Consider the following 21,887-nt stretch of genomic DNA (forward strand, 5'->3'; position numbering starts at 1 on the left):
ACTCTTAACCAAGGTTTAAATTGTGGAGAGAATTGGTGTGGGTATGGAGGGGGGGTTCCATGTAAGACCAAAAATAAAATTTACCTATAAAAAACAAAATAGAGAAAAATGTGGTATTAGCAATATTAGGGTTATTCGGGGAAGGATTTAAACTCTGAATCAACTTAGAAGGAGGAATTGGAGTATTCCTAATAGACGCCACATGTGTAAAGGGAATGAAGAGTCGGTTGATCGCTTGCTTCTTCATGGTTTCAAAGTGATAATCTTATGGCAGTTGGTTTTCTCTTTGTTTGGAGTGGCTTAGGTAATGTAGTCTTCTGTTAGAGGCAATCTTCTTAGTCAACATGGTTCTTTTATGGGAAAGAAGGGGAAGAAAGCATAAGGGCTGCTCCTATGTGCCTGGTTTGAACATCATGAAGGAAATGAAATAGGTCTTTCGAAGGAGTTGAACAGTCGGATCAAGCAATCAAATCTTCGTTTATGTGTATCTTTTTAGATTGGGTTAGAGCATACATAGATGATCTTTCTATGTTTATGATAGATTATTTAGATTGGTTGAGCATGAAGTAAGGAGAGGAGGTTGTTGTTGTTGTTTTTTTTTTTCTTTCTTCCTTTTGCTTGTCTGCTCTTGGTAGTAATTGTATAAATCTTGTGTACCTCGTTGTGCCATTTTTGGGGCTTTATTTATAAAGATATATATATATATATATCCTTATTTGCCTATCCAAAAAAAGGAAAAAAAAAAAAACAAACCACATGTAATGGTATTGGGAACCAAAGTTGTGACTATCTAGGCTAACAATTCTTGTACTGAATTGCGTTGGATCCCCAGAAGACCAAACAAGTCCATCTTTATAGATATGATGCTAGGTATATTAAATCCAATATTTCTCCTGTCATTATAGCTTGGCATATAGTGGCATGCTTCTCCCTTGGCCAACCATATTTCTCAACTACAATAAAGAGTTTAGTGCCTTTGAAGCACTAGGCCAAGGCTCCACCATGCAACTCTGTAGTCCTACTTATACAATGAGCAGTCTTGAATTTAATGCAGTTTGAAGAGAGCCTTTTTTTTTTTGGCCTGAGCCAGCCTGCTATTTGTTTAGGCATGTGCCAAACATATTTACCAAATCTCGATTCCCACATATATATATCCAAATATTGGACGATGTTATGCCTTTTTGTAGTCCAATTTGTACCTTTCCTCTACCTAATGTTCTATAATAAGAAATTCTGTATCCTACATTTACTTTTATCAGAAATCCTTGTTGTTGTGAGTCAACTTGCTACCCATGTTAGTTTAAAATGGGAGAGAGAGAGCGAGAGAGCGCAAGAGAGAGAGAGGGCGAGAGGGCGCGTGAGAGCGCGTGTGACGGGGACGACGAGGAGATCGGCGAGGCGAGCCGAAGGCGAAGCTTTACGGTGGAATCCAAGACCTTCGAGCTTGCCCTGGAAGATAGGAAAGGGAAATGCCAGGTTCGCGTAGTGGAGAAGAAACGAGGGGTCTCGACATGGGTTCGGCTAGGGCTGGACAGCTTAGGGCTCTTTAAGGAGGGTTTAATCCACTGTATTCGGGACGAAAAAGAGGGGCGATGGGAGAAGGAGTGGAAAGAAAAAGGTAAGCTGTTCACCTTGGCTCGGGGATTCAACAGAGCGGGTGTTTTCTTGAGATTGGGGGTTGAAGATTTGGAACGAAAAAGGTTTTGCATCTTCTTACCGAGAGGAAGGAGGGACAAACGAGGATGGACGGCCATGGCGGAGATGGTATGTCAAATGGAAGAGTTGGCCGGCAGAAGAACAGAGTTGCAGGAGGTAAGGACCGTCGGAAAAATTACTCCGGTGAAATCTTATGCAGAAGCAGTCAGAAGGACAGACCGGGTTAGCTTAAACGCAATAAAGATGAAGGTCACTAGGGAGGAGATCGCTGGTAACTTAAAGAAGCTGGAGCATTGCCTCGTCGCGAGCTGGAAATCCAACGGAAAGGGGGAAGACGACTTGGAAAGGTTGGGTAACCTCTGGGCAAATTCTTGGGGCCTAAAAGGCAAGCTAGGGCTGGCCAAGTTGGAAAGAGGTAAGGCTTTGTTGGAGTTTGAAGATATTAGTGAGGTACAACGTGTGGTCTCTTCGGGGAGCAGACTGATGGGAGGAGCCCATTTACGGCTAGACCGATGGAACCCAAAGATGGGATGTCGGGTCGAGGAGGAGATGGAGCAGGTAGCCTGGGTTAAAATCTTCGGCCTTCCAATTTCGCTTTGGAGCCAGGGGATTCTGAAGAAAATAGGGGAGGAATGTGGGGGCTTCATAGACATGGATGAACGCACAAGGTCGATGAGTGAGATCCAGTGGGCTAGGATTTTGGTTAAAACAAAAGGTGATTTCAGACCGAGTATGCTAGAGATGGAGGTAGAGGATGAGGCATATTCTGTGGCTTTATGGTGGGAGATTAGGCCGGTGGTGAGACGGCTCTTCTCTGCGACGGAAAACAGAAGGAAGAAGGAGGTTAGGGGTGACTCGCATTCACGCGCGGAGAAGCGCGTGGGAAAGGAGTTGTTTGGTGCGGGAAAAGAGGACCTGCAGTTGCCAGATGATGGGAGAGCTGTGCAGGAGAATGGGCAGGGTCCAGCTCACGGCAGAATGGATGGGTCGGCCGCCTGTGGCCCAAATATGGGCCTTTATGGGTTGGAGAAGGATGGTGGGCCGAACAAAATAGATGGGCTTTTGGGCTGTAAGTTAAAAAATAAGGCTAAGGTGGGTGATTTAGAGGCAGGCCCAAGTTGGGCTGCTGAATTGGCCTGCCATCAGTTATCTGAGGTGGGAGGCCCGGAAAGGGAGGGCCCAACTGCTCCACTAGAGAAGGCTGGTCTTCTGGGCTGTTTTAGTTCCAGAAAAGGAACCTTTTCAGAGGATCCTTTGATGAGTTTGGTGCTAGAGGAGTCTAGAAGGGGACAAAGGGATGTTGGTCTTTCAATGACTGACCGTGTGCTGGAAGAGGAAGCTAAAAGGTATGCCTCATTTTCCCATCCTAAAGGTAAACGGGCTGTGGGTACACCTCTTCTTCTATTTTCTAATTCTGATCGGGCTCCGGAGGGAGAGTCTTTCGATCGCCCAGGGGGTATTGAGGAGGAATTAAGGGGGGATATGTCGACTTGGTTAACAGTATATGAGGGGAACGTAGAGAATGTAGATGGATCCTGGAAATTGGGAGAGGCCAACAAGAACAGTGACGTGGCCAGGGGCAAGGAGGAGAACAATGGTGGCATTGGTTCTCAACATACTGAAAATGAGAAAGAGGATCTATGGGAGGAAGGCAGTCTAGCTAAATTTAGCCAGTTCTTGGGATTCTCTACAGAGGGACTGGAAAAAGAGATTTTGTGCTTTTTGACTAAAATCAGAAAGAGGCGGGAGAAGATTCACAGTAAAGAACTTCTGGAAAAGACAAAGTTTGAAAGAGAGCTGAAGAGGCTGGAATGCTCTGTCAATTACGAGGGAGGGACTAAGCAGAAAGCTCCTTCACAGGGCCAGGGGAACCAGTTGATAGTTGCCCGATGAAGATGAAGATTATTACCTGGAATGTGAGGGGAGCTAATGACAGCTCTAAGAGGAAAATAATTAAGAACTACATAAGGAACCAGAGGGTGGACCTAATGTGCATTCAGGAAACTAAGATTCAGGAGATGTCGGAGGGTATAGTGAGAAGTCTGGGTTCGGGGAGATTCTTAGATTGGAGAGCCCTAAATGCGGAAGGGGCTGCGGGTGGCATTTTGATATGCTGGGATAAGCGGGTCCTGGAGATTCTTGACTGGGAAGAGGGTCAGTTTTCCTTGTCTTGTAGATTCAAGACCATAGAAAATGGGGCTACTTGGGTTTTTACGGGAGTGTATGGCCCTTTCACCAAAGTGGAAAGGGAGGGTATGTGGGAAGAACTTGGGGCAATAAGAGGCCTTTGGGATGATCCCTGGTGTCTCGGTGGGGATTTTAACATCACTCTGTTCCAACACGAAAGGAGCAGCCAAAGAAGAACCAGCTCAGCCATGCGGAGATTTGCAGAGTTTGTGGATGATCTAGAGCTGGTGGACTTAACCCTTCAGGGGGGAGAGTTCACATGGAGTGGGGGGCTGAATAATCAGGCGTGGGCGAGACTAGATAGATTTTTAGTCTCTCCTAGCTGGTTAGATCAGTTTAGTGGCGTCACGTAGGGCAGGTTATCTCGACCAACTTCTGATCATTTTCCAATCGTGTTAGAGGGGGGTGGGATAAGAAGAGGCCCAACCCCGTTCAGATTCGAAAATATGTGGCTTAAGGTTGAGGGATTTAATGACATTGTTAGAACTTGGTGGCAAGGAATTGAAGTCAGGGGCAGCGCTAGTTATAGATTGGCCGTCAAAATGAAGGAAATTAAAAAGAAGCTGAAAGTGTGGAACAAAGAGGTTTTTGGGAGGCTGGAAACTAATAAAGCTTCAGCTTTACATCAAGTAGATTTTTGGGATCGGGTGGAAAGTGAGAGAGTTTTGTCTATGGAGGAAGCCGAACTAAAAAAGGAAGCTAAAGATTCCTTTAAGAAATGGGTCCTGTTGGAGGAAGCCCATTGGAGACAGCACTCAAGGGAGCTTTGGTTAAAGGATGGGGACAAAAATACGGGGTTTTTCCATAGAATGGCTAGTGCACATCGAAGATACAACGCTATGGACAGAATTAAGGTTAATGGGGAGTGGCTAGTAGAGGAGCAGGAGGTGAGAGAAGGTGTTGTGAACTCGTTCCAGCAGTTGCTTACTGAAGACATGGGTTGGCAGGCGGATATTGGTAGCATTCCGGTGGGTTGTATCAGCCTGCAAGATGCAGAGAGTTTGGAAACCCCATTTGCAGAGAATGAGATTCACTCGGCATTGATGGAGATGAATGGGGATAAAGCCCCTGGCCCGGATGGCTTCACTGTTGCCTTTTGGCAAGATGCATGGGACTTTGCCAAGGAGGAGATCATGGAGATGTTTAAAGAGTTTCATGAGCATAGTTCCTTTGTTAAGAGCCTCAACAACACCTTTTTGGTGTTGATTCCTAAGAAAAGCGGGGCGGAGAATCTTGGAGACTTTAGACCTATCAGCCTGGTGGGGGGGCTCTATAAACTGTTGGCTAAAGTTTTAGCTAATAGGCTCAAAAAAGTGATTGGTAAGGTGGTGTCTATTGCTCAGAATGCCTTTGTAAAGGGTAGACAAATTCTGGATGCGTCTTTAATTGCTAATGAGGTGATAGATTCGTGGCAGAAGAGGAAAGAAAAGGGTCTTATCTGCAAATTGGATATAGAAAAAGCTTACGATAGCATCAATTGGAAATTCTTGATGAAGGTCCTCCAAAAAATGGGCTTTGGGCCCAAGTGGATGGGATGGATGTGGAGTTGCGTTTCCTCTGCTAAATTCTCCATTCTTGTTAATGGAGTGCCAGCTGGGTTCTTCCCTAGCACTAGAGGGCTTCGTCAAGGGGATCCCCTTTCCCCTTATCTCTTTGTTATGGGAATGGAGGTTCTGGACGTCCTTATCAGGAGAGCGGTGGAGGGGGGTTATATTTCAGGGTGCAATATACGGGGTGGCAGTAGAACATCCTTGAATATTTCCCACCTATTTTTTGCTGATGACACAATTGTGTTTTGTGAGGCGAGCAAAGAGCAAGTTTCTCACCTAAGCTGGATTCTCTTTTGGTTTGAAGCGGCTTCGGGTCTTCGGATTAATCTAGCCAAAAGTGAGATCATTCCAGTTGGAGATGTGGAGGATATTCTTGAGTTGGCAGCTGAGCTAGGTGGCAGGGTGGGGTCTTTGCCCTCTCATTATTTGGGCCTCCCCTTAGGGGTCCCCAATAGGGCTACTTCTATGTGGGATGGGGTGGAAGAGAGGATCAGGCGGAGACTTGCCCTTTGGAAAAGACAGTACATATCCAAAGGGGGGAGAATCACTCTCATAAAAAGCACCCTGGCTAGCTTGCCAATTTACCAACTGTCTATTTTCCGCATGCCTAAGTCTGTTGCTAAAAGAGTGGAAAAAACACAAAGAGATTTCCTATGGGGGGGAGGAAACTTGGAGGGAAAAGTTCATCTAATTAAATGGGATGCGGTCTGTACAGAGAAACACAAGGGAGGGCTAGGATTAAGGAGAATAGCCACTCTGAATAGAGCCTTGCTGGGAAAGTGGATTTGGAGGTTTGCTTGTGAAAAGAATAATTTCTGGAACCAAGTGATCACTACAAAATATGGGCAAGAGGATTATGGCTGGAGGCCAAAGAAGGTCAGTGGTGCGGCAGGAGTAGGGGTCTGGAAGGAGATAATGAAGGAATCTGATTGGTGCTGGGAAAATTTGGCATTTATAGTTGGGAAGGGTTCCAAAATCAAATTTTGGAAAGATAGATGGTGCACTGACATTCCGTTGTCCCAATGCTTCAATCAACTCTTTATCCTTGCCGTGCATAGGGATGCTACGATTGAGGAGATGTGGGATCAGGATTCGGGCCAAGGGGATTGGAAGCTTGTTTTTATGAGGGACTTCAATGATTGGGAGATGGATATGGTTGGAGAGCTGCTTCATACTTTGAGGGGCCACAGGCCCTCCTTGGAGGATGATTCAGTTGTGTGGAGGCAGGGAAGAAATGGTATTTTCAAAATCAAAGAAGCTTACAGGCAGTTGGATAAGCCTAATGTCACAGTATTTCCCGCAAGGAGAATATGGGTGGATAGGGTGCCAACTAAAGTCTGTTTTTTTGCTTGGGAGGCTACGTGGGGGAAGGTGCTTACTCTGGATAGACTCCAGTTAAGAGGGGTGCATCTCCCGAATTGCTGCTTTCTGTGTGGTTGTGAAGAAGAGAATGTAAATCATATTCTTTTACACTGTATAGTGACTAGAGCCCTTTGGGATATTATTTTTGGGTTGATAGATGTTAAGTGGGTCCTCCCAGAAACTGTAAAGGAGACTTTAATCTCCTGGAGGGGCTCATTTGTAGGGAAGAAAAGGAAAAAGATTTGGAAATCCATTCCGTTATGTATTTTTTGGACGGTTTGGAGGGAGAGGAATAGGTTAGCTTTTAGGGGGGGTGAGTTGAATATTCAGAAATTAAAGTATTCTTTTGTCTGTAACTTGTGGAATTGGGCCAAAGTGTATCTAGGTGAGGAGTCTTTCTCCCTCATAGGTTTTTTGGAGTGGATAGCTTCCACTTAAGGGAAGGTAGTTTCTTTCTGGTCCTTTTTCTTTTTGAGGCTTTAGCCGCCTTGTATACTCCCTGTATGCTTTGTGGCGTTTAGCCCGTTCTTTAATATATATCTTGCTTACTTATCAAAAAAAAAAAAAAAAAAAAACTTGCTACCCATGTTGACATGTGATTCATGTTTCTCCCTTATCTAAATCTCTTTCTTATATCTCCTCTAAAACCTCTAACATTTGTTGTGATATATGTAGCTCATTGGAGGATGTATCTCTGAAAAAAATTCGTTGTATTCTGACGTGCTTGATTTTCTTCCAAGTCATTTACTTCAAGTAGTTATGCGATTAAAGCTTTGGTGATGAACATGGAAGATTCTTGCAACTAAGGGAAAACCGTGTCTGTTGTTGTGTATCATGTTTGGAAGGATCATGAAATAGAATTTCACTAAGTTAGTATTTCATTGATTTGGCAAAAGATTAAATGGAGTGAGATAAAATATTGAAAAGTTTAGGCTGTCAGAAGTCAAACACCACTTTCTATTTTAGATAAAGCTCTAATATATTTCATCACTTCTGTTGAATGGAAACTATGGTGAATAAAAAGATTGAAAAGTTTGGCTTCTTTGAAGTAAAACATCAATTCCCAATTTGGGCAAAGCTAGTTTCGCACTGAGGTAGTTGTTGATACTTGCTCAATTCACAAACTGAAAAAGCCCAACTAGGATTGTGGTAGACAATGCTACTTTTATAATCTTTGTTGCCCCCTTTTCTGTTTGATTATCATTTTTACAGAAATCTAATGAAAGCAATTGCTTGCTTATGGATGTAGGTTGAGTAATACACTCAAGTCTGGAGGTGGCTAACTACTTGGGAGATGAAAAGGTGAAGGTGCTATGTTAGCCAAGCCAGAACAAAGAAAGAGGCTTCATTTTTCAACTGGGAGAAGTTGTGAGAGAGAATTCATTCATGGATAGAGAGTTATCTCATTGATCTTTCCTCGTATCTGGATTCAACTACTGATAATACACATGTAAAATTTTCATCAAAGACATTTATATTTTAGTGCATTATTTTCCTTGTTTGGTACTCTGTATTTTTATATTTTTCCAGTTGCTGCTTGATAGGATGCACCTTTTTGTGGGCTTTGTTACCTTTTTTATTTTTTTCTAAATTTTGTTTTATTAATTGAAAAATGAGAGAATGTTTTGGTTTTACTAATTCCCCCCTTTTTCTGTATTTCACACTCGTGAATGTACTACTGTGGGAGTTTTGAGGTCAGCAGCCCTTGTGATGGCCGTTTATGTCATGAAAAAGGAAAAAAACGTGAAAGAAAAGAAAATTGCTGAGAGGTGGGTCTTGTTGTACTTGCTTGTTGGTTTCCCAAGTAGAATACAGAATAGGAGTCGTCACGTGAAAACAATAATGCTTTAGTCTCTTGATGGTTTGCTTTTCTCCCTCTCCCCCTCCCTCTCCCTTACAGAAATCATAAAATTTCTATTTTGATTGTTATTTATACTTGTTTTTTGATAATTATTTGTTTATATATAAACATTAACTCAATATTGTAACTTGAAAGTAAAAATGAATGAGAATAATAAATATAAATTTTTAAACTCTGAAATGTATCCGTATCTATTTCTTTGGTTGCTCTCCCGTAACCTTATTACCTAATATTAAAGATATAACAAATAAGAGTTAATAAGATCAATTTTGTAATCTATAGCCTCGACGAGACATCATATGGTTACCATCTTGTATCTAAAATTGCTAATATCCTGGAATGGAACAAAGTGCCACATTATGGAATCTTTGTTGGTATTAGTTCAATAATTATAAGTTTACATTAAGCTTATTTATAATAAACTAATCATACTTATAATAAGATTCCAATTCCTGTTAGACTAAAAGTCCTAATTAACATAGGAAGTTTAAATAAATAACAATTCCTAATATTTATCAAATTCTTAAACTTACTCTAATTTGGCTTTAAGTCAGATTATAATTTCAATAGCCTCCCTTAATTCGAATTGTAAAGTCAATCACACCAAGCATCATTTTCAACTTATCAAACACGTCTGTTTTTAGTGGCTTGGTAAAAATATCTGTAACTTGATCTTCTGATCTATAAAACTCAAGTTCAATCTCTTGATTTTTTACAAGTTCCCTAATATAATGAAATTTGATGCTTATATGTTTGCTTCTACCATGAAACATCAGATTATTTGTCAATGCAATAGTAGACTTATTATCACACAAAATCTTTGTAGAACCCTTCTGTTTATATTTCAATTCACTAAGCATCATGCGAAGCCAAATTACTTGACATACTACGGAAGTAATTGCCATCTATTCAACTTTTATGGTTGATAATGCTACAACTTGTTGCTTCTTTGATGACCATGAGAATGCTCCTGTTCCAAGATAAAAAAACATATCTAGCAATACTCTTTCTAGTCTCTACATCCCATCTCCAATCACTATCTGTGTAGCCCATTAAACTGAAGTTCTTTGAGTAGAAGTAGAAGATTCCATGATCACGAGTACCATTTACATACCTCAAAATTCGCTTGCCACTTGCAAGTGTGACTGATATGGTTTTTCCATAAATTGACTAATAATTCCCACTCCATAAACAATATCTAGTCTAGCAGAAGTTAAATAACGAAGACTTTCTATTATGCCCTTGAAATATGTGGGATTTACTAATCCTCCAATGTCTTCTTTTTTAATCTCTAGTCGCTTTGCAATAGGAGTACGGATTATTGATGATGATTCCATCTTGAATTGTTTTAGAATGTCTAAAACATAACTTTTTTGTGAGATAAAGATACCATCATCTGTTTGTTGGACTTCAATTCCAAGAAAATAAGACATTAATGCCAAATCTATCATTTCAAATTGTTGTTTCATTGCCTCCCTGAAATCTTTAAACATTTGTTGACAATTTCCTATAAAGGTTAAATCATCCACATAGAGACAAACAATAATTACATCACCATTATAATTTGACTTGATGTAAAGTGTGTGCTCAAAAGGATACTTTTGAAATCCATGTTGTAATAGATAGGTGTCAATTCATGTGTACCAAGCACGTGGTGCCTGCTTTAACCCATATAACGCCTTATTGAGTTTGTAAACTTGTTTCTCTTACCCTTTCTTAATATATCTTGATGGTTGTTCAACGAAAACCTCTTTTTCAAGTACACCATTAAGAAAAATTGACTTCACATCCATTTGGTGAATTTTCCACATTTTTTTGAGCTGTAAGTGCAATTATCATGCGAACAATATCTAATCTAGCAATTGGCGCAAAAACTTCAAAATAATCAATACTTGGCTTCTGTTTATAGCCTTTTACAACCCATCTTGCCTTAAATCGATCAACATTACCATTAAGTTTATATTTTGTCTTATAAACCCATTTAACACCTATAAGCTTTTTTCCAACTGGAAGAAAAGTTAGCTTCCATGTATTGTTCTTCTCTATTGATTGAATTTATTCATTCATTGCTTGAATCCACTTCTCATCACTTGCTGCTTCTTCATATGAAATAGGATCATAATATGCAAATAGACAAAAATAAACTAAACCTTCATCAATAATTTCTGTGTCTTTTATGACTTCATAATCCTTTAGATGTGTAGGCATAATATGAGAACGTTTTGGGTGACTTTGTGATTTAGAGTCTTACCTTGTTTTTGTTTGCATAAGAGAACTTCTAATAGGAGAAGAAGTATTTGAAGTAGAAATATCTATTGTAGAATCCTTCTGATTATCAAAGTCTTCTTCAATGACAACTCCTTTTTCCTCACTTTGTGTTTGAGTCCATGTTCAACTCTCATTCTTCGAGAATTGAACATCTCCACTCACAATTAACTTCCCTGTTTCTAGATTATATAGTTTGTAACCTTTAGTTACATCACTATAACCAATGAAAAATACACTTCTCAATTTTGTCATCAAACTTTTTTATGTGCTCCTTTGGCATATAGGAATATGTAATACACCTAAAAGTTCGTAAAAAAGAAACTTCTGGCTTATGACCACTCCAAGCTTCCTTAAGTGTTCTTCCAAAGATTGCTTTAGTATAACACCTATTCAATAAGGACATTACACATGTAACAGTTTCTACTTAAAATTTTTTTGGAGGAGACTTGACCTTCAACATGCTTCTTGCCATTTCAACAATAGTTCTATTCGTCCTTTCATTTTGTTAAGGGGTATAACTAGCTATCAATTATTGTTGAATACTTTGACTTTTGCAATAATTATAAAATTCATTAGAAGTGAACTCCTCTCCTCTACCAAATCTTAATATCTTAAGACTGAAACCACTTTGTCTTTTAACAACAACTTTGAATTCTTTAAATTTGTTAAAAGCCTTATATTTTTCTTTTAACAAATAAATCCAGCTCTTTTTTGTAAAATCATCTATAAAGGTCAAAATATATTTGTTATGACCAAGAGATCTTACCTCATCGGAATCACATATATCTGTATGCACCAACTCTAAAGGTTGTTTAACTTTTTTGGATCTTCTAATTGGCAAAAAATTCCTATGTTGTTTCCTAAGGAGACATCCTTTACATGCATGATTTGGAATATCAATCATAGGTAATTCTATTACCATGTTCTTCTGCACTAATGACTTCAACCCACAGCGAAGATGCCAAAGTCAATTGCTATCTTCTATTGTTGCCTTCAAACTAAATAAAGTTTATGCTTGAAGAAACATAGGAAACATCCTATTCTTTGTCACCTATACTTTTGTTCATCTTCTTATTTTTATCGCTAAGGGTGAAAACTCCATTAGAGATATTAATGATATGCCATTTTTTGTCTATTAATTGTCCCATACTCGACAAATTCCAAAAAAGATCTAGAACAAAAAATGCATCTGCTATAGTAACATCAGTACCATCTTTAGAATGTATTTTAACATTACCTTTACCCATGATCGAAACTTTGGATTTGTTTCGAAAATTAACATCGCATCGGATTGATTCATTTAATTGTGAAAACAATTATTTCTTACCACACATTTGATTATTGCATCCTATATCAAGATACTAAACATCTTGCCAATCTACATTTGATGTTGCCACATTGCAGGCTAATACCAAATTCTACTATACCTCGACGGTGTTTGCTTGCTCATCTTGTTCATTCTGCAATTTTGTTCGACATTCTGACTTACCTCTTCCTTTAGAAGAATTTGTGTCACCATCTCCATTTATATTGTTGAAGTTGTTGTGTCCTGTTCTATCTCTGCCATAACCACGACCTCTGCCACCTTGTTGGCCACCACAACCTCTAATAGATGCTTTACTCTACAAGGCTTGCTCCAAATTGTAGAGTTGGTTTTCTGATTCATTCGTTGTTCATGCGAACATAATGAACTCATCAATCTTTCAACTGTAAGAGCGAGAATATCCTTTCCTTCTTTAGTTGCTGCAACAGTATAGTCGAATCTTGCACTTAAAGAGCGCATAATTTTCTTTACTATCCGTTGATCATCAAGCTTCTCACCATTAACCCGCATCTGATTAACAATAGTTTGTACCCGATCAAAATAATCTGAGATAAATTCGGAGTCATTCATGCGAAGAGATTGGAATTCACTTCTTAATGTTTGCAACTTCATTCGCTTGACACATTCATCACTTTTGTATAATTTTTGTAAAGTAACCGATGTCTCTTTTGCTATTTCCGCCTCTAAGATTTTCTTAAATATGGATTCATCCACTAGTTGGAAGATTTGTATAAAGTGCTTTTTAATATTTCTTTCAATGAATCTTTTTACTCATTTGATAGTGCCTCGAATTCTTTTGAATCAGTCACTTCGTTGTAACCAATATTCACTAGATCCCATAAATCTTGAGATCTAAATAAGACATGTATTTGAATACACCAATTATCAAAATTTTTACATGTGAATTTTGGGTGTTGAGGAAGAATTGAGTTATTATTTGTAGCCATAATTTCACCAACAAGATTGCAACTTTCTTGTGATTTTGCACATTCCTTGGTATTCTAGCTCTAATATGACATTTCACCTTCTCTGATCTTTTGGCTTTGATACTAATGTTGGAACGCACACAATTGGGTATTGATAATATTTTTGCTAAAATAATAAATTTATTGCATTTTTAAATTTAACATAATAAAAAACCTATTTATAATAAACTAATCGTACTTGTAATAGGATTCCAATTACTATTAGACTAAAAGTCCTAATTAACATAGGAAACCTAAATAAATAACAATTCCTAATATTTATCAAATTCCTAAATAAATATTAGGAATTGTTATTTATTTAGGTTTCCTATGTTAATTTTAAATAAATGAATTTTGACCTGAGTTTAACTTGATCAACTTGAGTCTAATGTAATCAACTTGAATCTAACCTGAACTTGAAGTAATGAAGTTGGGTTAAACTTGGGTTAAGGACCTCAGGATTAGAGTTCGAGTTGGGTTGAACTGGAGTTGATTGTTTCTAAATTTAGGTCAGACTTGGGTTAGTTATCAACCCGACTGACCTACTCAAGTTATACCCCTAATAACTATATATATATATATATATATATATATATATAAAAGTGCTTCCCAAAAGCCACACATAACTCTACATATATAGATGTACCCAAACTCTTTTGAAATTAGGCCATGGTAATACACCTATATTATTATGTAATATAAAACATGTACTAAAATTACAATTAAATGTAACTGGAGTCTTTACTTGGTGTCATATTAAGTAAACAATATCTGTATTTTCCAGCCTATTAAAATGTTTACTTTATATGAACTTCATCATTTGAGGTCGATTCATTCTTTTGAAAAATATATAGATAGTACTAAGATTAATTAAAAAAAGCTTAAAGGTCAACTTAATTGTCAACCTTGTGTGGAAATTCATATTTGATAATGACAAATATTTTCTTGGTTCAAAAGTTGTGATAAGATGGTTGGTACCAATATCTTTGTGCAAGCAAGAGAAAAGAGACCATAGATTTGCACAAGCTAAATGAATTTTCAACCGTAAATTTAGTGATGGGTGAAGGTAAGGCTTGGAATGATTTGGACCGCGAAATAAAAAATCCATTCATTTATAATAATCATGTAGGGGAACAGGTTTTTAATCCTTGATTTGATTTCCTTTTTGAGCATTTAGCAATTATTTAGATACTCAGAATCCAAATATGATTCATAATCTCAAAATAAATTAGATGCATGGACGAATAACTTTTAAGAGATTCAAAATTAAGGGTTAATTTCACTCACATTTTCCTAAGTTTTTTATTAACCCTCGTCATAAATCTCTCTTAATTTAAATAAGAGAGATGAATGAAAATAACCAATGAAAATGATAAGAAGTGTATTTGATGAAATTTTAAATTAATAGGAATGAAATATATTTAAGGTTATGTTTGGTTTCCAGAAAATTTGAAGGAAAATGTAAGGGAAAGAAAATATAAGAGAAAAGTAGAAGGAAAGAAAAAATGAAGGAAAATAAAAGATATATTAAAAGTTGATAAATTATGCTAGTAGAACCCCATTAAAGCTTTAAATTTCTTGTCCGAAAAAACTTGGGGAAAAATATAACAAGAAAAAAAAAGAAGATAATATAGAAGAAAAAAAAATTAAAGTTTATAAATTATTTATATATGTTTCTTCAAATCTATTACTCATTTTTTCCCTCTTGTTTATAAGATTAAATAATTTAAAAATATATAAGTTTATTAATTATCCATGGATTTCTTCATTATTTATTTATTTATTTGAGAAATCTCCATAGAAAATTTATTTGATATTTGGACATAATTTATGATTAATATTGTTTCAAGAAATATTCAAGAATTAATTGGGAGAGGCTAAAAATTTCTGAGTTTGTTTTGTAATTTACCCTCTAAGATAAATTTTTATTTGAAATCAAGGAAGAGTAATTTTTAAATTTGATTGGTAAGGGTTGGTTTATCCTTGGTTTACTCACTATCGTTAATTATAATGGAAAAAAAATGTAAAACATAGATTTGTAGCTATTAGAATAATCCATCAATTTGATAATCATCCATATCACTACCTTAGACCCCTATATAATATATGGATGTCTCTTTCATGAACCTTTTCTCTTATAGGTCTTTCACACCATCAAATTAATTGAATCGACAACACCTCATCCTCATGCCTATTATTTAATTTAATTTCCAAATTGGAGATACATGCATGTTATAATATCATGCTTTAATTAGTATGCATTTTTGTCTTAACCACATGCATTTAAAACATGACAACTACTCGAATTGGCTTTTCATTAATGGGTAATAAAAGAGACATCACTATGGTTGGACACAAACAAAAAAACTTTCCTTTCTATTCAACCTTCCATATGTTATCCAAAACTTTTCAAAAATAGTTGTGAAAGTATTTTGAAAATTGTTGCAACCATGTTTTATAATATTAAAAATAAAAAATATTTTTAATTTATTTTTCATAGTTTTATGTATAATATTTTATTTTAAATTATTTTTTATGCTTAAAAATAATCTTTATTTTTTTTAGGTATTAAACGTGTTTTATGATTTTTTTTAAATAATAAAAAGTTTGTCGAAACCAATTTTCACAACATGCGAGCCACGTTGGAGGAGAAATTTGGGGTTTCTCCATGATGCTCAAGACTTGACGACACCTCTGCTTCTTTCTCTATTATTTCCCTTCTTGTACGTGGATCATTTTATCCACTCGTTTTTTGGTCTTTTTCAAGCTTCACTTTTTTCCCCCAAAAATTACATACCCACTAATACCTTTTATTTATTTATTTTAAAATTATTTAATCTCTATATAATAAATCAATAAATAAAATAATTTAAACCCATGGGTTCAACCCCCATATAAGATAAAATCAATCCAAACCCTTTTGAAGTAGTTTGATATTTCTCAACAACCTCTAAATAAATAGACATGGTTGTTGGGCATGTGAACTTGCTTGCATGGCCCCAGTTAGAAACTCGTCTCTTTCGGCCCTTCCAAAATTATTCAAGACCAAGACCATATTGATGTACTGTGTAAAATGTAAAACAAATAGCTACATCAACTTCAGTACTATGGCAGTTTGACAATACTCATGAACGTGAATCACATGAAAACAACATAAATCAAGATTCCTTTTGATATTTTCTACTCATACCCAACCCTTTGGTCGATAAAGGCCGGTCTTCTCAGATGGTTGATAGGGAATTTACATTTATTTGATTGTCTATGCTAACCTAGATGGATTAATATTCTGAATATACCATAGTTCAATATCACGTGGTTTCAAATTCCAAGCTAGCTAGCTCATATTTTCTAAGGATTGGGCTTTTGAAAATCATTTCCGCTAAGTAAATTTCCGTCGGCATTCTAATTGATTTTTAAATACCTCACTAAACAAATAAATAAATAACTTTTTTTTTTCTATTAATCTCCCTTTGAAACAATTAAAATTAATTAATAACAGGATTACTTGAACTTACTACCTATGGTAAAGGTAAGTAATAAGAGGTGGGCCCACTCCGTGTGTACGTAAGAGTTGATTTTATTATTTCCTTGTCTAGGTATAAATGACAAATCATGAAACTGCATTATATACTTAAAATAATGAACGCACAATGAATTCTAAGTGTAATGACAAATCATAAACAATGAATTTAAATTAAATTTAATGCAAAACAAATATTAACATTCAATTGATTAAATAGTTTCAATTAATATTTAAATTAAACTATAATTATAATTTATAATATTACTAATTTACTAACATATCTTAAATAGTTGTTGAGGGTCCGATATAAATATCATACTTTTTAACTCTTTTCCTCACCTACAGCTTCATATTCACTTTTGGAGTGGTATATAGAAACTGAATTTGAGTCAAAACTCCCATCAAAGCAAGCTCTTATGCCGTATTGAAAAACTGATTTTCCTAAAAATTTGAATTTATAGGATTTAAATTCAATATATATATATATATCACACTCCTTAACATATAGTAGATCTACAACTTCAATACGGAGCCATAAAAAAATGGAGCAATATGAGATTGAGGGAGTTTTTAAGGGAATTCTAGGTAAAATGGGATGAAAATAAAGTATTAATAGGAAACATTTGGGTCAAAATAATCACTCCATGGAGAGAAATGTTGAAAGGAGGGTAGTGATTTTTTCAAACAACTATTGATTCAATCATAGATTAATTAGTAACACAATGTGATATATTGATGCGGCAAGCCATGGACTATCTAATAAAAAATCGTTTATCTTTTTATAATTATTTTTCAATTGTTCAATGAAAATCGAGATATCTTTTTTATGTGAGTTTTCATGTGGTAATACCTATTATCAATAATTGATTTTTTGAACAAAATTTCATACATAGAAACCAATTTTTATTATTATTGTTTGTGACAATTATTAATTTTTTTTCTATTTTTTTAAAAAGAAAATAATTATTAATTTAAAAATCTTAGGAACGTGATTTATAATTAAAGAATAAATTAAATTAAACAGCACATCCTTATCAATAATGAATACAAACGAATCAATAATAAACTACTTAAAACAAACATTTTGAGAAGTAGCAGATCCTGTAAGATTTAATGAAGCTTGTCCACTATATGGGTTGGTGGTGGTCAGAAACTGGTTAATCATACACCAAAAACACGTGGGAGTTCTTGGCCCTTAAAAAAACCTTGTGCCAGACCAGTGACCCCACTTCCTTTTCACACCTTTCTGCACATTTGTTTTCTTTATAAAGCCCTCCATATTCTCATCCTCCTCCCCAAGCTCTTTCTACCTTCGTCCTGCTTCCTCGGCCTCTTCTTCCTCTTCAACCTTTAGGATCGTTTTCATCTTCTTATCTATTACCACTCAATTTTCAGAGATAAAACAATGGCTTCTTGTGGTGTTTTGAGGACTTGTTTCTGCCCAACTCTCTCTTCTCAAGACAGGACGCCTTCTCTCAGCCGGCTCACTGCAACTACTGCTACTTCTCGTCCAAACAGCAAGCCAAAGGTCTTCATTTTCTCTCTTTCCTACACACAGCTTTTAATAATAATGAAATAGCATTGGAGACAAAGAATATCATAGAAATAGCATCCTCCAAAGTTAAAACTAGATGTATTTTGGCTGTCCATTGGAGAAATTTAAGGTTGGGTATTAGAGTAGAGTAGTACACAGTACCAGTACAAATTCTTTATTTTTTATGGCCACAAAGAGATTGTTTGTGTATATAATTAAATATACAGCTAGCCTGTAGTGAACTTACTTATTTTCATTTTGCTCCCCAGTCCAATAGTGTCATGATCACTGCTGCCCAGGACAACAATTTAAGTGAGGACAAGAACACAATGGTCGGGAGTGAACAGCAAGCAAGAAGGAATCCAAGGTTCACAAGATCCCTCAATTTCTCTGGGGAAAAACCTTCAACTCCAGTCCTAGATACCATAAACTATCCAATTCATACGAAGAATCTCTCCATTGGGGTAAACTCATCTTCCATTTAATATTTCTATATATATATTTTTTCGTTTTTGATGGCCAAGAAAATGTGTAATATACGACACATGATGGAATATTAATTAATGTTTTGAAATGGATATTTATAGTGTCTGTTTTTTTAATTAAAATCTGTGATTTCAGGAGCTTGAGACGTTGGCTGCTGAACTGAGGGAGGAGATTGTTTATACAGTGTCAAAAACTGGTGGGCATTTAAGCTCAAGCTTAGGAGTGGCTGAGCTAACCATTGCACTTCACCATGTGTTCAACACGCCCGATGATAGAATAATTTGGGATGTGGGGCATCAGGTGAGCCCTTGAATATTTCCCTTTTACTTGTTTAAGTATAGCTGTCACCTGTTCAAATCAGAGCTAGCTAGAAAGGATTCACCATTGGTTTTATTAGTACTGGTTGGTTCCGATATTGATGGTGACTGGAGTTAATTTTGGTGTTTTTCAGGCATATGCGCATAAGATTTTGACCGGAAGGAGATCAAGAATGCACACAATCCGGCAGACTTGTGGGCTTGCTGGCTTCCCCAAGAGGGATGAAAGTATATACGATGCCTTTGGAGCTGGCCATAGTTCTACTAGCATTTCAGCTGGCTTAGGTAAAGTGCGAATTCAGCTGTTTATTTATCATTAGGCTATTTCGGACTACATGAAGTTAAGCCAACTGATATTTCAATTTCTCAATTTTCATTTTTTCCATGATTTTCAGGGATGGCAGTTGGTAGAGACTTGTTAGGGAAGAACAATCATGTGATTTCAGTGATCGGGGATGGAGCCATGACAGCAGGACAGGCATATGAGGCAATGAACAATGCAGGTTATCTTGATTCAAACCTTATCATAATCTTGAACGACAATGGGCAAGTTTCTCTACCCACCGCCACTGTTGATGGCCCTGCTCCTCCTGTTGGAGCTCTAAGCAAAGCCCTAACGAATCTACAATCAAGTAGAAAGTTTCGTCAGCTCCGGGAAGCTGCAAAAGTGCGTAATTTCCTCATACCACTTCATATAACTAGAAGCTGTTTGTATCTTTTTTTTTTCTTTTCTTCCAGAGACTAAGGTTTTTCAATCCATCAACAGGGTTTTACTAAGCAAGTGGGAGGCCAGGCACATGAAATTGCCGCCAAAGTGGATGAATATATGAGAGGAATGGTGGGTGGCTCTAATGCTTGCCTCTTTGAAGAACTTGGACTCTACTATATTGGCCCAGTGGATGGCCATAATGTGGAAGACCTTGTTCATATCTTGAAGAAGGTTCGGGCTATGCCAGCACCAGGACCTGTTCTTGTCCATGTTATCACTGAGAAAGGAAAAGGGTATGCTCCCGCTGAAGTTGCCGCCGATAAAATGCATGGTGCGTGGACTTAACAACTCTTGTTTCATTCATTAGAAAAAAAAAAAAAAAAAAATGAAAGTTTCACGTTGGTAACATTCATCTCATAGTAGTGTGTGTTGTTGTGTAGGTGTTGTAAAATTTGATGCCATGTCCGGGAAGCAGTTGAAGACCAAATCGAAAACTCGTTCCTACACCCAATACTTTGCAGAGTCTTTAATTGCAGAAGCAGAGAGAGATGAAAACATTATAGCAATCCATGCTGCTATGGGGGGAGGCACTGGACTTAATTTATTCCAGAAACACTTCCCTGATAGATGCTTTGATGTTGGGATTGCAGAGCAACATGCTGTTACCTTTGCTGCTGGTCTAGCTACTGAAGGCCTCAAGCCCTTTTGTGCTATTTACTCTTCTTTTCTGCAGAGAGGTTTCGATCAGGTAAATACATACAACCATATGCTAGTTGTTCATGGAAGACATGTAGGGAGACAGAGCATAATAGCATAATATAATATGTAGATGTCATAACTCAAATTTGTCATTATAATACAATACTTCAATAGTTTATAGATACAAGTAATCTCTAAATTCTTTGATGATTTAACTCAAAAGCTAGGTGTTGGTGTTGGTGGTGGTGGTGCAGGTGGCGCATGATGTAGATCTTCAAAAGCTTCCAGTGAGATTTGCAATGGACAGGGCTGGCCTTGTAGGTGCGGATGGACCAACCCATTGCGGGGCCTTTGACACTACTTTCATGGCTTGTTTACCTAATATGGTGGTCATGGCTCCTTCCTGTGAAAGTGAGCTCATGCATATGGTAGCCACTGCTGCAGCCATTGATGACAGGCCCAGCTGCTTTAGATACCCCAGAGGAAATGGCATAGGTTCCATTCTTCCACAGAATAACAAAGGGACCCCCTTAGAGGTACTAATATACTAAAGATATGTGTTGGTTTTCACTCCTGCCTTCGCATATCTTATGTTTATATTAATTGTTTTCTCACTCACATTAATTTGGAACCTAGATTGGTAAGGGAAGGGTGCTAAAGGAAGGAAGCAGAGTGGCAATTCTGGGCTACGGAACTGTAGTACAAAACTGTTTAGCGGCGAGTAAGCTTCTCCAGGTCCTTGGAGTCTCCACGACTGTGGCGGACGCACGATTCTGCAAGCCTCTTGATGGAGATTTGATCAGACAACTGGCTCAAGAGCATGAGGTCCTCATTACTGTTGAAGAAGGATCTATTGGAGGATTCAGCTCTCATGTCTCCCATTTCTTGGGATTGAATGGATTACTCGACGGAACACTTAAGGTATGTAAGGTTCTTATAACACCTTATTTTCAATTTCATGCATGAAAAAAAATGATTGATGGGCAAACAGAATTTAAGAGTTATATACAAAAGAAACCACTGCTCAAGTTGATATTGTTTCCCTTGGTGCAGTGGAGGCCTATGATGCTCCCGGACCGATACATCAACCATGGATCTCAGACAGAGCAGGTTGAAGAGGCTGGGCTCAGTTCAAGGCATATTGCTGCCACAGTTCTCTCATTGATAGGTGAAAACAAGGATAGCCTTCACCTCCTCAAACTATAGGTCATTAAAGGGCTCCTGCTGCCTTTGGAGGGCTATCGCTTGTTTCTACTGCTTTGTAAATAGCCAGGGGATCGATTTTCTAAGAACGCCCCCAATCAAGAAATTAAACCATGTAATTTATAGGTTATGTATACCGAAATGTTTAATATCTGCAGTCTCCAATAAATAATTGCAGCTGGGAAATAGCACAAATGTCTCCAATCAAAGTATTCAACTTACAAACAAGTCCATATCGCACCA

The 21,887-nt window shown here is 37.2% G+C and overlaps 2 protein-coding genes across 3 annotated transcripts in view; both read left to right on the top strand.

Moving 5' to 3' along the window:
• Nucleotides 1-8,389, top strand: part of LOC100249651 (ADP-ribosylation factor 1) — a 32,082-nt gene extending 23,693 nt beyond the window's left edge. Inside the window, exon 9 of the mRNA XM_002277545.5 lies at nucleotides 8,005-8,389. Within this exon, the coding sequence (XP_002277581.1) occupies nucleotides 8,005-8,038 (34 nt within the window). The 3' untranslated portion in view covers nucleotides 8,039-8,389. The remainder of the gene's footprint in view (nucleotides 1-8,004) is intronic.
• A 9,553-nt stretch (nucleotides 8,390-17,942) lies between these two features.
• LOC100247834 (probable 1-deoxy-D-xylulose-5-phosphate synthase 2, chloroplastic) overlaps nucleotides 17,943-21,887 on the top strand; it is a 46,440-nt gene continuing 42,495 nt past the window's right edge. Inside the window, exons 1-10 of one of the 2 annotated variants that reach the window (XM_002271549.4) lie at nucleotides 17,981-18,224; nucleotides 18,500-18,694; nucleotides 18,852-19,016; nucleotides 19,168-19,318; nucleotides 19,429-19,700; nucleotides 19,800-20,073; nucleotides 20,183-20,490; nucleotides 20,696-20,977; nucleotides 21,078-21,362; nucleotides 21,495-21,795. In XM_002271549.4, the coding sequence (XP_002271585.1) occupies nucleotides 18,102-18,224; nucleotides 18,500-18,694; nucleotides 18,852-19,016; nucleotides 19,168-19,318; nucleotides 19,429-19,700; nucleotides 19,800-20,073; nucleotides 20,183-20,490; nucleotides 20,696-20,977; nucleotides 21,078-21,362; nucleotides 21,495-21,647 (2,208 nt within the window). In that variant the 5' untranslated portion in view covers nucleotides 17,981-18,101 and the 3' untranslated portion in view covers nucleotides 21,648-21,795. Of the gene's footprint in view, nucleotides 18,225-18,499; nucleotides 18,695-18,851; nucleotides 19,017-19,167; nucleotides 19,319-19,428; nucleotides 19,701-19,799; nucleotides 20,074-20,182; nucleotides 20,491-20,695; nucleotides 20,978-21,077; nucleotides 21,363-21,494; nucleotides 21,796-21,887 lie in introns of those variants that run through there. The other variant, XM_010658498.3, reaches the window with a different exon arrangement.

This window comes from Vitis vinifera, chromosome 11 (assembly GCF_030704535.1).
Source record: "Vitis vinifera cultivar Pinot Noir 40024 chromosome 11, ASM3070453v1".
In the NCBI taxonomy this organism is placed as follows: domain Eukaryota; kingdom Viridiplantae; phylum Streptophyta; class Magnoliopsida; order Vitales; family Vitaceae; genus Vitis; species Vitis vinifera.